The sequence below is a fragment of the Oryzias melastigma genome, linkage group LG18, assembly GCF_002922805.2.
Source record: "Oryzias melastigma strain HK-1 linkage group LG18, ASM292280v2, whole genome shotgun sequence".
Lineage (NCBI taxonomy): Eukaryota > Metazoa > Chordata > Actinopteri > Beloniformes > Adrianichthyidae > Oryzias > Oryzias melastigma.
The window spans coordinates 17,188,773-17,202,025 of NC_050529.1; the positions used below are offsets into that span (position 1 = coordinate 17,188,773).

Sequence of the window (13,253 nt, forward strand, 5' to 3'; positions counted from 1 at the left end):
GGTCTTATGGTTCAGGTCCGAGCTCCTCCAGCTTTCCACCCCTCAGATGACCTCTCAGACCTCCTCCTCCCGTCAAAGACCAGACACCTCCTTACCCTCCCAGACCTCCTCCTGTCCATCCATCTGCCTGGGTTCCTCCCTGCAAAGGCACACTGCTCCAACGGTGACGCATTATCAGCTCTCACAGACGTTGTCTTCATATCTGCCCAGCCAGAGCCCTTTGTTTTCCCAGCAGAGGACTCTGGAGTCAGAAGCATCCATCTGTGGAAAAGAGAGATCACCCTTCTGTCATCAAGGAAGAGATATCCAATCTGTCAGAAAGTAAGAAACTAAAACTAACTGACCCTTATCTAAAAAAAAGATTTTATTAGGATTTAGACGGTGTAAATGTTTGTTAATGAAAATGGTCTTTAATTCTTTTGTTCCTTTGCTTTGTCTTTTTTTCATTTTTTTCCTAGTATAATGGAACCATCTTTCACCTTTGGTAAGTTCTCAGATAAGATCTTTGGTGAGATGTGGTCTTCCACACCAAAACATCTGCCCCTCTGTCCCAAAGATGAAATCAGAAGATCGGATAAAAAGGGCCACACTATAGAGGAAACAGACATCCCTGGTGCTTCATTCAGTCCAACAAAGTGGAAACGGTCCAATCCCGGTGAAGAAGCAGCTCCTAGAACAGAAGAAGTACACTTCCAGATGTCAGAGTCTGAAGCTTTTGAACTGGAAAGTACTATTTTGAATGTACGTGAAGCTGAGGAGAGGAACCACACAGAGTTGGAGTCTGGATCTTCACATGTTCAGCTGGAGTGTTATCCAAAAAGACAGTCAGTGGGAGGTGAAAGTGAGAATTTAGCAGTGTTGAGCTCTGAACTGAGGGTGGAGAGTGGACAGATCCAATCTTCTGATATCCAGCTGCCAACGAAAGGGTGCAAGAAAAACTACGAAGAGTTACAGCCGACAGAGACAGAAACAGGAAAGACGAAACCAGACAGAGATGTTCAACCTTCCTGTTATGAACAGAGGAGTCACTCTGCAGGTAATCTACCTCATAAGAGAAAGAAAAAACATGAAATCTAAAAAAATATGATTTCATTTTGATTTAAAATTAATACATATATTTAAAACAATACATTTTGATTTTTTCACTATCAGAACTGTGACTTTTGTACTCATTTTAGTGCCAGTTGCACCAATGGTCTTAAGAAAAAACTGGTCTTAAGTGGGTTTTGATCTATTTTAGTACATTTCTGTGGCGTAAATATCAGTTTTATTTAATCTATTCAGGTTGTTCACTCGTTTAGTTAACTATTATATAACTGTTGTGATGTTTCAGTTGATGTTTTTTGGGACGCTTTTACTTTTTTAGCTTAACAACTGCAGGGGGCGCTCAAACATATGAAATGGAACTGCAGCCTTTTTTTTTTTCCGCTGAGTGGCAGTGATTACATGGCACAAATGAAGAGCTGTGGGCTAAATTAAGCCGGGCCTGCTCACTTTGGCACATACATAAAATGGCTCAAGATAACGCTGAGTCAGCTCGAGCCTAAAAACATCCACAGGGACACTCAACTTTTATTTTATTATGTCTTCTCCAGGATTTACAGAGTTAGCTGGGCTTACTCAGTCTCATCCTGCTGACTTTACAGTGTTTGCGTGTTCCTCAAACCTGCTTACATTAGAGCACAACTTTATTGATCTTCGGATAACAACAATGACTAAAAGTGCTGTTACTTCTCCTCTTTTAGAGGTTTCAGATGGAGATCGATGGCTCATGCCAGCATTGTCCCAGGTGTGTGGGACAGAACCATCAGCATGCAGAGCTCCACGTCTCCTTGACAACCAACAGCACCATGCCAATGAGCAAGTGAGTTTCAATGGAGAAGAAGGTGGATGACTTTAGTGTCAGCAATCTAGAAGTTAGGATTGAATTGCCAGAAGAGTTCAATAAGGGCAAGAATTAAATTTTTAAAGTTACATTTTTCAAATTTACTTTGGAGCTTTTTATAAAAATATATATTCTCCCTTCAGAACATTATATAAATCTAATCTAGAATTGCTTATTTTTTCATCATTTATCTACATTTAACTCCATATCTGAAGATTTGATATAAAAGTATAAAATAATTTTGCAAAACCACCAAATATTACTATAAATGTATTTGATCTATGTCAGTGAACTGGAAAGAAAGACAGATGAGGGGGCACTGAGAGACGAAACGATGCAGCTGGATAAATGAAGGAGGATAAAAACGGTGGAGGATCGAAGACGGAAACTGTGCTGGGCTTCACAGTATTGCTGGAATCAGCATTAAAAATCCCCCCTCGTTTTCTTTCTCACACTTTAATGTGTCCAGCACTGGGCTGCAGGCCATGGCCTGCCTCGGCTCTCTATCTATATCTGTAGCACAGCACCCTGGAGACCGCGGTGATTTGTTAGCAAGGAGATGTGTTGCATTTGCTGGAAACTCAAGATGACGCTCCTCAAGAGGATAATCCACAAAAATTAAACTCTGTCTAAGCAGCTGTTATCTTTAAAATCTTTATACTTCTTAGGTCAATATAATTAAATTTATTCAATAGCTAAAAAGTTTGCATAGCAGAGTAATTTCTGGAGAAATGTTACCTATTATTTATCTCCAGTTGCTGTTTGACTAATGCAGATTATTGAACTGAATTACATTTTTGAACATTATTTTGTTATTTTCGTAGATTATTTGACTATTTCAAGTAAAAACTGTTCATATATGGATTTAATTTCAGTTTATAAGTCGTATTATTGGAGTGAAAGGGTACCTGTTAATCCCTTAGTCACACAACTGCCCTTATGGGTGGATACGGGATGCCTGCAGGCAAAAAAATGGGCAAATTTATTGTAGACGGCTTGATGAGCTTGCAAGGATGACTCCAAAGAAACGAGGAAATAGGGCAATCAGAGTGTAGTTTATACAGGCATCCTATAAGCCATTATATATCACCTGCACAGTATTTGCCCAGGGTTAGTAAGTGGTTAGTGCGTCAAAAGTATATGGTTAGGGCACTGTGCGACAGCATCACCCTTGTGTCATAAATGCGTGTAACTTGCATCCTTATAAATGTCTCACTTATACTCACTGCATGATGAAACCACTCCTGTTTACGATCCTTCACCGTCCCAGAAAACCCAAGAACCTGCAGCACCCGAACAGGCCAACCCCCATATGGGGGCATCTGGCTTTAGGTATTTAGAAATTAATTTAACTAAAAAGTAGACAAACATAAGCATAAGCACAATAATGGTATTTATTTTTTATATTTTTTTGTTTGGCTATTTGTTTGATTATTAAAATCAAGTATGCAGAGTTTATGTGAGCTCGTGTTTTGGATTCCTTCTCCCCGTGTGACCCCGTCCCAGCTTCAGGCAGCCTTGTCAGACAGTTGACTGTCTGTGTTTCTGGCTGGGACAAAGTGCTGAGGGCCGACTTTCTGACAGAGCCTCTTATTGTCTGTCTGCTTTCCTTTATTTATTTATTTTTCCCAAAGTACACCTGCTGCTTCCAAATCTGCCATCTCAGATACACAAAAATGAAAATGAAAAGATTCAATAGTAGGTAATGCTTTCTTTTTCTTAAAGAAAAATAGGAACATATTTTTTATTCCACCGCACTAACGCTCTAATTGCCTGCTTTGTATTGATATTTTGTCTAAGAATAGCATTCCAGGACTATTTCCAAGTGCTTTCTTATGTTTCATAGTGAGTTATCCTATGCCAGCGCTTACTTTTCTGTCTCTCTTTCCACTGTCTGATGTAGAGCTCTAATGGAAGCAGCAGAGAGAGCACATCAAGCGTGATGCTAAACTCATCAGACACTATTGCTGCTGGACAAAACCTCTCCTCCGTGCATGAAGGTACTTTAGCTGTACCAGCCGAAAAACTGGAAGACCAAAGCCTCCATAGTTCCCAGAGCCAGTCATATCATCTTTCCTTTCCTTCATCCCTTCTCTTGAAGAGGAAGTGTGATGTGTCTCAGCAGCAACATGGAGTCCCTCCTCTGAAAATGTACCGACCAAGATTTCCTCCAAAGTTGGAGTCTTTTTTTCCGATGAGTGCTGAGTTTGTTCCTCCAAAAACAGCTTTTGTCCAGTCCAGTCATTGTACAGAACTCCCTCCAACACAAACTCAACACTATTTTGGAATATTTCAAGATCGGTGTAGGGAAACTGAGAAGGATGCTTGTAAGCAGACCCCCTTGTACAAACCATGCAAGCGCAAGTGTAGCATCGGACCGCCTGCTAGTAGTCTGAAAGCTTTACCTGAGGCTGTTGGCGGTATTGATCTACAGAGCCGGTTTAAAAACGACTGCTTGCCTTCCACGCTGGCATCTGAGTCAAAAGTCACAGATCTTGGGAAGCTAAACCCTGAAGAAAGGATGCATATTCTTCAGAAAGCCAAACAATCTGAAGTGCTGGTGCTGACTATGTGGTACCAAGACGGAACAACTCAGTTGGACCCTGAACCGGTAAGACTTAAAACTCAGAGAAAACACAAACGCGTTTGTTAAGAAGCTTGTTAAAGGAGTGTGGAGTGATGCAAATCTTGCTCCAGTTGTATTCCAATATATCAAAAACTTTTTATCAGTGGGGCAAAAAACTATTTATTCAGCCACCAATTGTGCAAGTCATCCAACTTAAAAAGATTTTCATCTGTAATTTTCATCATAGGAATACCTCAACTATAGAAAAAGAAATCACATTGTCGAATTTTTAAAGAATGTATTTGTAAATTGTGGTGGAAAATACATATTTGGTCAGTAGCAAAAGTTTAACTTAACACTTTTTCATATAATCTTTGTGGCAATGACAGCAGTCAAACATTTTTTGTAAGTTTTCACAAAGTTTTCACAAACTGTTGCTGGTATTTTGGTCCATTCCTCCATGCAGATCTCCTCTAGAGCAGTGATGTTTTGGGGTTGATTTTCTATGGGGTTGAAATCTGGAGACTGGCTAGGCTACTCCAGGACCTTCCAGTGTAGTGTATTACTGATGGTAGCATTTGTTACTGTGGTCCCAGCTCTCTGCAGGTCATTCACGAGGTCCCCCATGTGGTTCTAGGATTTTTGTTCACCATTCTTATGATCATTTTGACCCCACGGGGCTCAGATCTTGTGAGGAACCCAGGATGGAAGGAGATCATCAGTGGTCTTGTATGTCTTCCATTTCCGAACTGCTGCTTACCTTTTACAGATTCAGTCTTTCCACCTTGTTGCAGGTCAACTATTTTGTTTCTGGTGTCCTTAGACAGCTCTTTGGTCTTGGTCATAGTGGAGTTTGGAGTGTGACTGTTTTGAGGCTTCTTCTTTTTCTAATATTTTGCAGCAGGCTGTAAACTCATGTGTGTAATACCTAAATCTTAAAATACAAACCAGTTTGACAGAGAAATTAAAGGCGTACTCTCCTCATTAACAAATCAGAAACGTATAATTGCATACTGTTTGAGGCTGTGGACAGGTGTCTTGTATATAGATAACAAGTTCAAGCAGGTGCCATTAATACTGGATAACGAGTGGAAGACAAAAGAAGTTAGAGGTTTAGGTAACTTCTACTGAACACCTGTAGGGGGCAGCATTACACACATTAACGTACAGCCTGCTGGAAAATATTAGAAGAAGAAGAAATAAGTTACAGGTCTATGAGAGACAGAATCTTGCTTGTTAATAGCAAATACTTATTTTCTACCATAATTTAACAGTAAATTCTGTGATTTTTCTGGATTTTGTTCTCGTTTTTTCTCTCATAGTATGATGAAAATTACAGGCTTCTCATCTTTTTAAGAGGGAGAACTTGCACAGTTGGTGGCTGACTGAATACTTTTCCCCCCACTATAATTCTGTATGGGTGCAAACCACAATTATTGTTTTTTTTCCTTCATGATCATGATGTCTTTGGTGTTTTGCTACCCATACATCACTACCAAGTCCCTGATGGTCACAGTTCCACCTGGTTTAATTTTCCGCACACGTTCAGTTTCACGTTTTTTACATAGACTTTTGAACGCGAAAACCTGCAACATTCACATGCATGCGTCTACAAAGACTTTTCATCGGAACCGGTTGCTCAAATGTTTCTATGAACATAGATTTAGAATTAAAGCCAAATTTGTAATGTTCTGCTGTGAGAAAACTTGTGTTCTCCATGTTTCATAAACAGATCTCAGTTGCTTTCTCTTTCTTTATGTAGAAGCTGGCTTCTCCAGTGTGCGGCCTTCTCATACTGATGAAGAGCGAGTCTCACTGCGGCACACCTGAGGACTCACTTGGGTTGAACGACAGACTGGTCTACTTATCACTGAAGCACAAACATCTTTGGGTGCAAGATCAAAGGAACCACAATGAGGAGCAATTTACCAGGTCTAGATGAATTTTGTTTATCCGAGAGGTGCTTTAGATAATCATGTTTAGCATTTCATTTTTAAAGAGGGCAAACTGATGACAGCTTTTGTCTGTTTTTTGCAGAGATTTGCTTCTACAAGTGCTATCAAGATCTTCTCTGGCGGTGTGCTATAAGGCCAAAGATTTGCTCCGTACTGTTCTTCAGGTTTACAAGGAAGACATCAGCTGGAAACAAGGCAGGACTTAGAAATCAATCCTCTTTTTAAGCTTGAGTAGTACCTGTTCTAATCTGGTTTTAGATTTGTGTCTTGATAAGACTGAATGAATAATTGATTTAATCAATGAAAATACAAAATGTGCGACATCAAACTAAATATTTAACCTTTGGCTTGTTGTACAAAGTGCTCGTTTGATCTTTTTCACTAACTTCTTGGTAGCTGATGCTTCTCACAGCCATTTTAACAGCTGGAGGTTTAATAAACAGATGGTTTTCTCTGCTGACTGCTGTAAATCAGGTCAATTATACAAGATTAGATTATTCTCTCAAACACACTTATATTCAACTTCTCTTTTTTGCTGTTGTTCACGTTACTTAGTTTCAGGTTGTCAAATCCAGGATCCACAAGTGTCTGGGTGGCTACTGGATCCTGCAGACCAGGCAGCTTGTTACCAGGATCTCCTTTTTAAACACTGCCGAAGGACCTGCACCACACAGAGTTTAGTCCCCAAGAAGGTCTGTGTACAATGAATTTATTGCATTTTATTATAAAAAGGTTGTCTCACCCATCTGCTGAATAAAATCCAAAATCTGTATTTCCTTTCTGCCTTCAACCATACTGTCCTTGGGGTGGATATGGAGTGTCTATGAGTGAAAAATGGACAGAAAACGCAGGTTGCCCACATCAAATTTTAAGATTGTAGACTGCTCTCTGTGCACTTTTTTTCTATGGGCGTGCTGCAGGCAATATGACACATAAGAGTAAGACAGGGTGAAGACACGGGTATATCCTAAAGAGTTTTTCTTTTTTCAATCCCCCCAAATCCTGCACATTGTACAGAGGGAGCTTTCCAACTTCAACAATTAATTGACCTTATTTGGATAATTTATTTAGTCGTTTAACTCTAGTTTTACATGAGTTTGTCCTTGTTTTGTCTAGTAGTTTGTCCTTCTATTGCTGCAGCAGTGTGCCATAGACGGCACACTCAAAGTAGAAAGGGTTTTCATGTTTTTTCGCCGTATTAGAGAGGTTTTGTGTGGGTACTCCACTCCATACTCTCACATATCTGACTTCTCTTTCAGGTTTCTCAGATCATTTCAGATCTCTGTTGGCTTCACAAGCTTCACATGATCCTGTGTTCTAAACTGGAGGTTTGTTCACCATCAAACACACAAACGTCCACTCACCTGTATGTAATGTTACTGACAGATACATGACTGTGTGTTCAGAGCCAGGGCTTGTGGAAGCTCTACTCAGATGTTGAGTTGAGAATGATCCCAGTTCTAGCAGGTGAGCCCACCAGCCTTTGTTTTTACTTTGTGGGGAGAAGATATGAGTATTTAGGAACTACACATTTTGTTTTTTAAATACGAATTGGGCAGCACAGAAAATTATTGATTTTATATTTTGAGTTCAGTTTGAAGTAGTTCATCAAAGAAAACTGTTATCAGTATTTCACCTTAACTCTACATTCAAATTGTTAGTATAGAATTTCATTTTATTCATCAAAGTGCAAAAACATCCAACCTAGAAATAAACAAAAAAATCTTAAAACTTAAAAAAATATTAAAATAAGCAAAAGTTTTATTCAGAATTCATATTTTAAGAAAAAAAACGTATTTAATTAAATTTTTTTTTTTTTAACTTTTGTAAGATTTTTTCTCTTGCCAGACATAAAATAAGATTATTTTTCTTAAAACAAATGTCTTTTTGACTTTCTTAAAATGTAGTTTTTGCAGTTCAATATTCCCTTCTTTTAGTGGTTTTTGTACATTTACTACTAGTTGGCAAGTTAACTATATGAAGTTTCATTTTTGTGTCATCTCAGCCATGGAGAGCCACTGTATCTATGTGGACAAGGAGACTTTGAAGAAAATGTCTGACTTGCTTGGGGTAAGATTAACTTTAGGTCAGAGGAAGAAAAAAATATATAAAACCATCAATTTAAAGAGAAACAGGACATATCAACAATTTCTTCATAAAGTACACATAACTATTAATCGACATTTTACATAAAATGGAAAAAAAACAAGATATCTTTTAGAGTTATCTCATATAAAAAAGTTGCATTTCTATTTAGTGGAATTATGTTTGTAACAGAAAGGCAAATGTTGGTGCCTGGATATCATAAATGCACCTTAATGACAATATAGTTAATCTCTTTAATGATAATTCTGCTGCTGTGATGCTGCGTGAATAAAATAAAATCAACTGTAAAGGCGTCTTGGGGAAAAGGGGGATATATGTCTGACAGGCGATGAAGGGGAAAAATAGTTCTTGCCTTTTAACTCTGGGTTTGAATTACTATTGCAGTCGGTAGCTGTTCTCCAGGGGCCTGTCCTGTTTACACGCAAAGGAAAACTCAGCCTGAAGACTGCATTCGATGGTGCTCATGGACTCTCTGAGATTCTGAGTACTGTTTCGGGGTGCACACAGATCTCCACAATCTTGTCTTTGGCAGCCATAGAAGCAAACCCTCAAACTCCCTTATAACTTTGGGAAGCGCTAGCAGGAGTGTTTTGGAGACCATTGCTAAAAATAGAATAGATGGTCTGTTTTCTTTTAAGAAGCGGTGCAGCTGTGATTCTCTGTTCCAACAGAAAGCCTTTCTAAACTTTTGTGATTCTCCTATTTTCAATATATTCATATATTTTATTGTGAGAGTTTTCAAATTCCCTTACAGAGAGTTTAATAATATGTGAGCCCTTAAATCACTGATAAACACTCACACAATCAGGCTGACATGTAATATTCATGAGCCTGTGTGGAACATGCTTTCGGCAATAGATGAGAAAACAAGGAAAGCCCTCTTTTTAGAGTCTTTGTGCGCGTCCTCCATATAACCTCACTTTTTGTCTTTCTTTATTCTCTTTGTCTCATCTTTACTTCTTTATCTAAGTCTTGTTCTTTCCTCTACTGTTTTTTTCATTTTACTTTCTGCCTCACTTTTGTCTTTAGGGCTCTGTTTCAGAGGTCTGTTTTCCTATATTTTCCATATTGGAGTTTTTGTTCTTTATTTTTTTTCTTCTTCCATGTCAGTCTCCCTGCTAAGTGGATTTACACAAGTTAATGTCTGTTGATGTGAACAAAACCATAAATTATCATTAAAATTGTTTTAAATACTTGGATGCCAAATTCAGAAAGTTTAATTTTTTACCATTTTAATTATTTTTTCTCTCATAATTCCTTAAATTATTATTCATAATGTTTGTTTATCTTGTAGACCACTGCATCTGTCTATATATATATATATATATATATATATATATGTATATATTGTCTTTAAAAGTTTGGTATATTTAGGTGAACATCTTTGTTTCTAAACTGAACTTTTCAGAAAAAATGTTTAAACCTGATTATTCTCCTGGATACCAAGCAATGTGTGCGCAACTCCAAAAAAGTGACAGAGCAACAACGATTTTCAGACTTAAAAAAATGCACAAGATTCTCCTTTCACAATACATTTCCCTATAAACAGTTGATGTCAAGAGTCAATAATTGAAGTCAGACGATCAGGAAACTGATAACTGAGATGTCAGACAAAAAATCCAAAATACAAGATTTCTGCTTAATGAGCTAAAACACTATATATATATATATATATATAGTGTTTTAGCTAGAATAGAGCTGTATAGCTGTATAGAGATGTATTGAATTATGTTTAAACATTCTAAATTTTAAAAAATAATGTCTAGTTTCAACAAGTACTTGCTAACTGTGATTATATCGGTGTAAGACTAAAATCAAACAGCTGGAGCAGGAGGCCCACCAAGCAGCTGGACAAAAATTCCTGGTGACCAGCAGCAGTCAGTTAAGAACGGTAAGTTCCTGATGTGTTTCCTCTGGAACCTTGAGTTTTCTAATTTCTTCCTTCCCTTATTTTATTCATAGCCTATGTTTTTTTTTGTTTGTTTTTAAGAAAATGTGTGAATTTCAACTTGGATGACTTAATTTAGTTGTTTTTCTGAGCGGAAAAGCTGATAATTTGTTATTATTTCAAGGTTTTATTTGAGAAGTTGCGCCTCCATGAACATTGTGAGAACAAGAAGCTTCCCAAAACCATCAACAAGCAACAGTCAACATCAGAGGCTGCAGTATGCAACACAAACACAACAAACACACATGCAACAAAAAAAAAACATTGCATTGTGTCAGATAGATCTTTAATTGTTGTCCCTTCAAAGTTTAAGCTCACCAGTAAAGCTACAAAAATTCTGTGTTTAACTGTAGTTGCTGCAGCTCCAGGACCTGCACCCCCTGCCAAAAATCATTTTGGAGTACAGACAGGTCAGTTTATAACTGCTTTATAAGAGTTATTAACCTAAAGCAGCCTCATTTTTACTGTTAAAGTCAAATGCAAGTTCAGGATTAGCGCTGTGTTATAATAAGAACCAGTAAGTTCTGTGTTTTTGTGGTTGATGCAGTTAAAATATTACTATTTAAATGTTCTTAATTGATAAAAATAATTGTATTTTTTTCCATAGGTTCACAAAATCAAGTCCACTTTCGTTGATGGGATTCTGTCCTGCATGAAGACCAAGGTGAGATTAGAAAACCTAACCCATGTGATCCCAAATTAAATGTTTTTTTTAATCCAGAGATGGTTCACTGTTGTAATACTAAGGTGATTTAATTTTGATTTATAAGTTAACTCTTAGTATAAGTGGAGATTAAACCAATATTTGAGTAAATGTAGATTTTTGGGAAATTTTCTTGCAATTTTATTTAATTTATTTTTGTGTTAATAATGACTCTTTTCACACAACTATTGATTTAACCTGAATGAAAGTGGAAATTGTATTAATAAAATCCTTATTAATGAATGTATTAATTAATTAATTAATTAATTCTGTGCCACTTTATGAAATACTTCACTTCTTTTCCTGTCTGACTCCCAACAACAAGGCTGAAGACTTTCCATTGACTCTAATTTGCACGTTTATGTGGAGCAAACAGAATTGAAGTTTATACAGGTTCAAAGTTTTTCCTTTTACTCTGATGTTTTCAAACACTTTTTTTCCCTGCCACAGCTGAATGAATGTAGTGAAAACAAGCTCTTTCCCTGTCATTTCCCTCCTCGGCCTTTAATCTTCCTCATGTGGAATTGGCACTTTCAGTTTGTTTAGCTTGTTCATTTCTGCTGAGCCAATCCAGCTCTTTCTAAAGATTTTTGGCTTCTTATAGCAGTGATTTATTAGGTAATCTCCTGCCTACTGGGGACACCAATGCTTGCAAAAGAGCTTCAGGACAAACAGAAATAACTCTATTACTACATTTTTATATTTAACTGTTGCATGAATGTCTTTTTTGGTGTTTAAATTGTAGTAATAAATGTAATTTAGCCTTTATTTGTAGTAATTGACACATTTGGCTGTTGCACTTAAAAAAAAAAAGCTCTTATGTGGTTTTTCTATTCAAATATTTCCTGTAAGGCAGCATATTTACAATGGGAAGCTACTACAACGACATATGTTGAAACAAATGTTTATGCTGCTCCACTAACACAAACCATTATCTGACAGCTTTCAGTGCTGTATATTCTGATATATCAAGCGTGTGATTTTGAGCGTAGTCTACATCCCCTAACAACAGCTTTGGGCATGAAATGGTTCATTAGCATCACTGGAAGGACACTCTGCAGACAGCTTGCTAGGATCGGGTCCAACACTGTTGGTGGTTGTCTGTCCAAAAACATAATCGGGGATGGTGACAATAGAGATCCCAGCTGTTGTTTTCCTCTTGTCTGGAAGTGACAGAAATGACTCAAGGTTGTTGGGTAGAGTGTCAATAAAGAATGTGGTTTGTTTTGTCTGATTTATTGATGTCAATCTTTTTGTATCTGCTCTTTTATTTGAGAACAGAACTATATTTCCTCGACATGGTGCCAAACAAGTGCTGTGACAGGGAGGATTTCTGCTAAACACCCTGTAAGTAAGACTGGCGTGCCTGATTGAAATGCTGCAACCTGCACTTACTGGAACTGTCCGTGGTGCTGAACCACAACAGGACTTGTGCCTTCTCTTTCTGTGCCTTTTTCTCAACTTTATAAAAAGTCATGATGGTGAAAGTTTTTAGGTTGTTACAAGGAATAGAGGGAATGATGTAAACCATTAACATAATAAAAAAAAGGCAAAAAAAATCAGGAATTTTCAAAGATTGCAAGCCTTAAAATTCTACTCCAACTGTATCTTTTTTTCTATTTTAAAATCTTCTCCAGTGTTTTTTTTAATTATGATTATACAGTTTTGAACCCAAATCAAACAGCTGTTGTAATTTTTTAAGACACAATTTCTGCAGCACACTGGAGCTCATTAGAAATGAGCTTTTTGGGCTGTTGCAACGGAAGTTATCTTTTCTAACTTCCCAGCATTTCTTCGTTTACTCTTCTCTCCCGTTGGCTTACAGCTCCTGGTAGGCCCAAGCTAACATTAACGTAGCCATAAAATAAAAAAATAAAAAACAATAAGCAATATCAGAGCTATCCTGCCATACAGTTTTGAGCCAGATGCCATCTCGGATAAAGTAAAAATTAAGACGCTAGTGGATGTATTTGTCTACAACTGGATCCATCAGAATTGGAGTGAAGATTGAGACTTTGTTACTGTGTCATAAGACCAGGTTTTTTCAAACTGCTGGTTTTCGTCCTCCGATTCGTTCCGATTTGAAGAAG

The 13,253-nt window shown here is 37.5% G+C and overlaps 1 protein-coding gene across 1 annotated transcript in view; it reads left to right on the plus strand.

Annotated features, from left to right (window-relative positions):
- poln (polymerase (DNA directed) nu) overlaps positions 1-13,253 on the plus strand; it is a 48,284-nt gene that overhangs the window by 3,278 nt on the left and 31,753 nt on the right. The window contains exons 3-17 of the mRNA XM_036216591.1: positions 459-484; positions 557-1,036; positions 1,746-1,864; positions 3,789-4,496; positions 6,214-6,383; positions 6,489-6,601; positions 6,962-7,098; positions 7,666-7,734; positions 7,813-7,873; positions 8,412-8,476; positions 10,320-10,403; positions 10,585-10,677; positions 10,814-10,870; positions 11,068-11,124; positions 12,445-12,510. Coding sequence (XP_036072484.1) covers positions 459-484; positions 557-1,036; positions 1,746-1,864; positions 3,789-4,496; positions 6,214-6,383; positions 6,489-6,601; positions 6,962-7,098; positions 7,666-7,734; positions 7,813-7,873; positions 8,412-8,476; positions 10,320-10,403; positions 10,585-10,677; positions 10,814-10,870; positions 11,068-11,124; positions 12,445-12,510 — 2,305 coding nt within the window. The remainder of the gene's footprint in view (positions 1-458; positions 485-556; positions 1,037-1,745; positions 1,865-3,788; positions 4,497-6,213; positions 6,384-6,488; positions 6,602-6,961; positions 7,099-7,665; positions 7,735-7,812; positions 7,874-8,411; positions 8,477-10,319; positions 10,404-10,584; positions 10,678-10,813; positions 10,871-11,067; positions 11,125-12,444; positions 12,511-13,253) is intronic.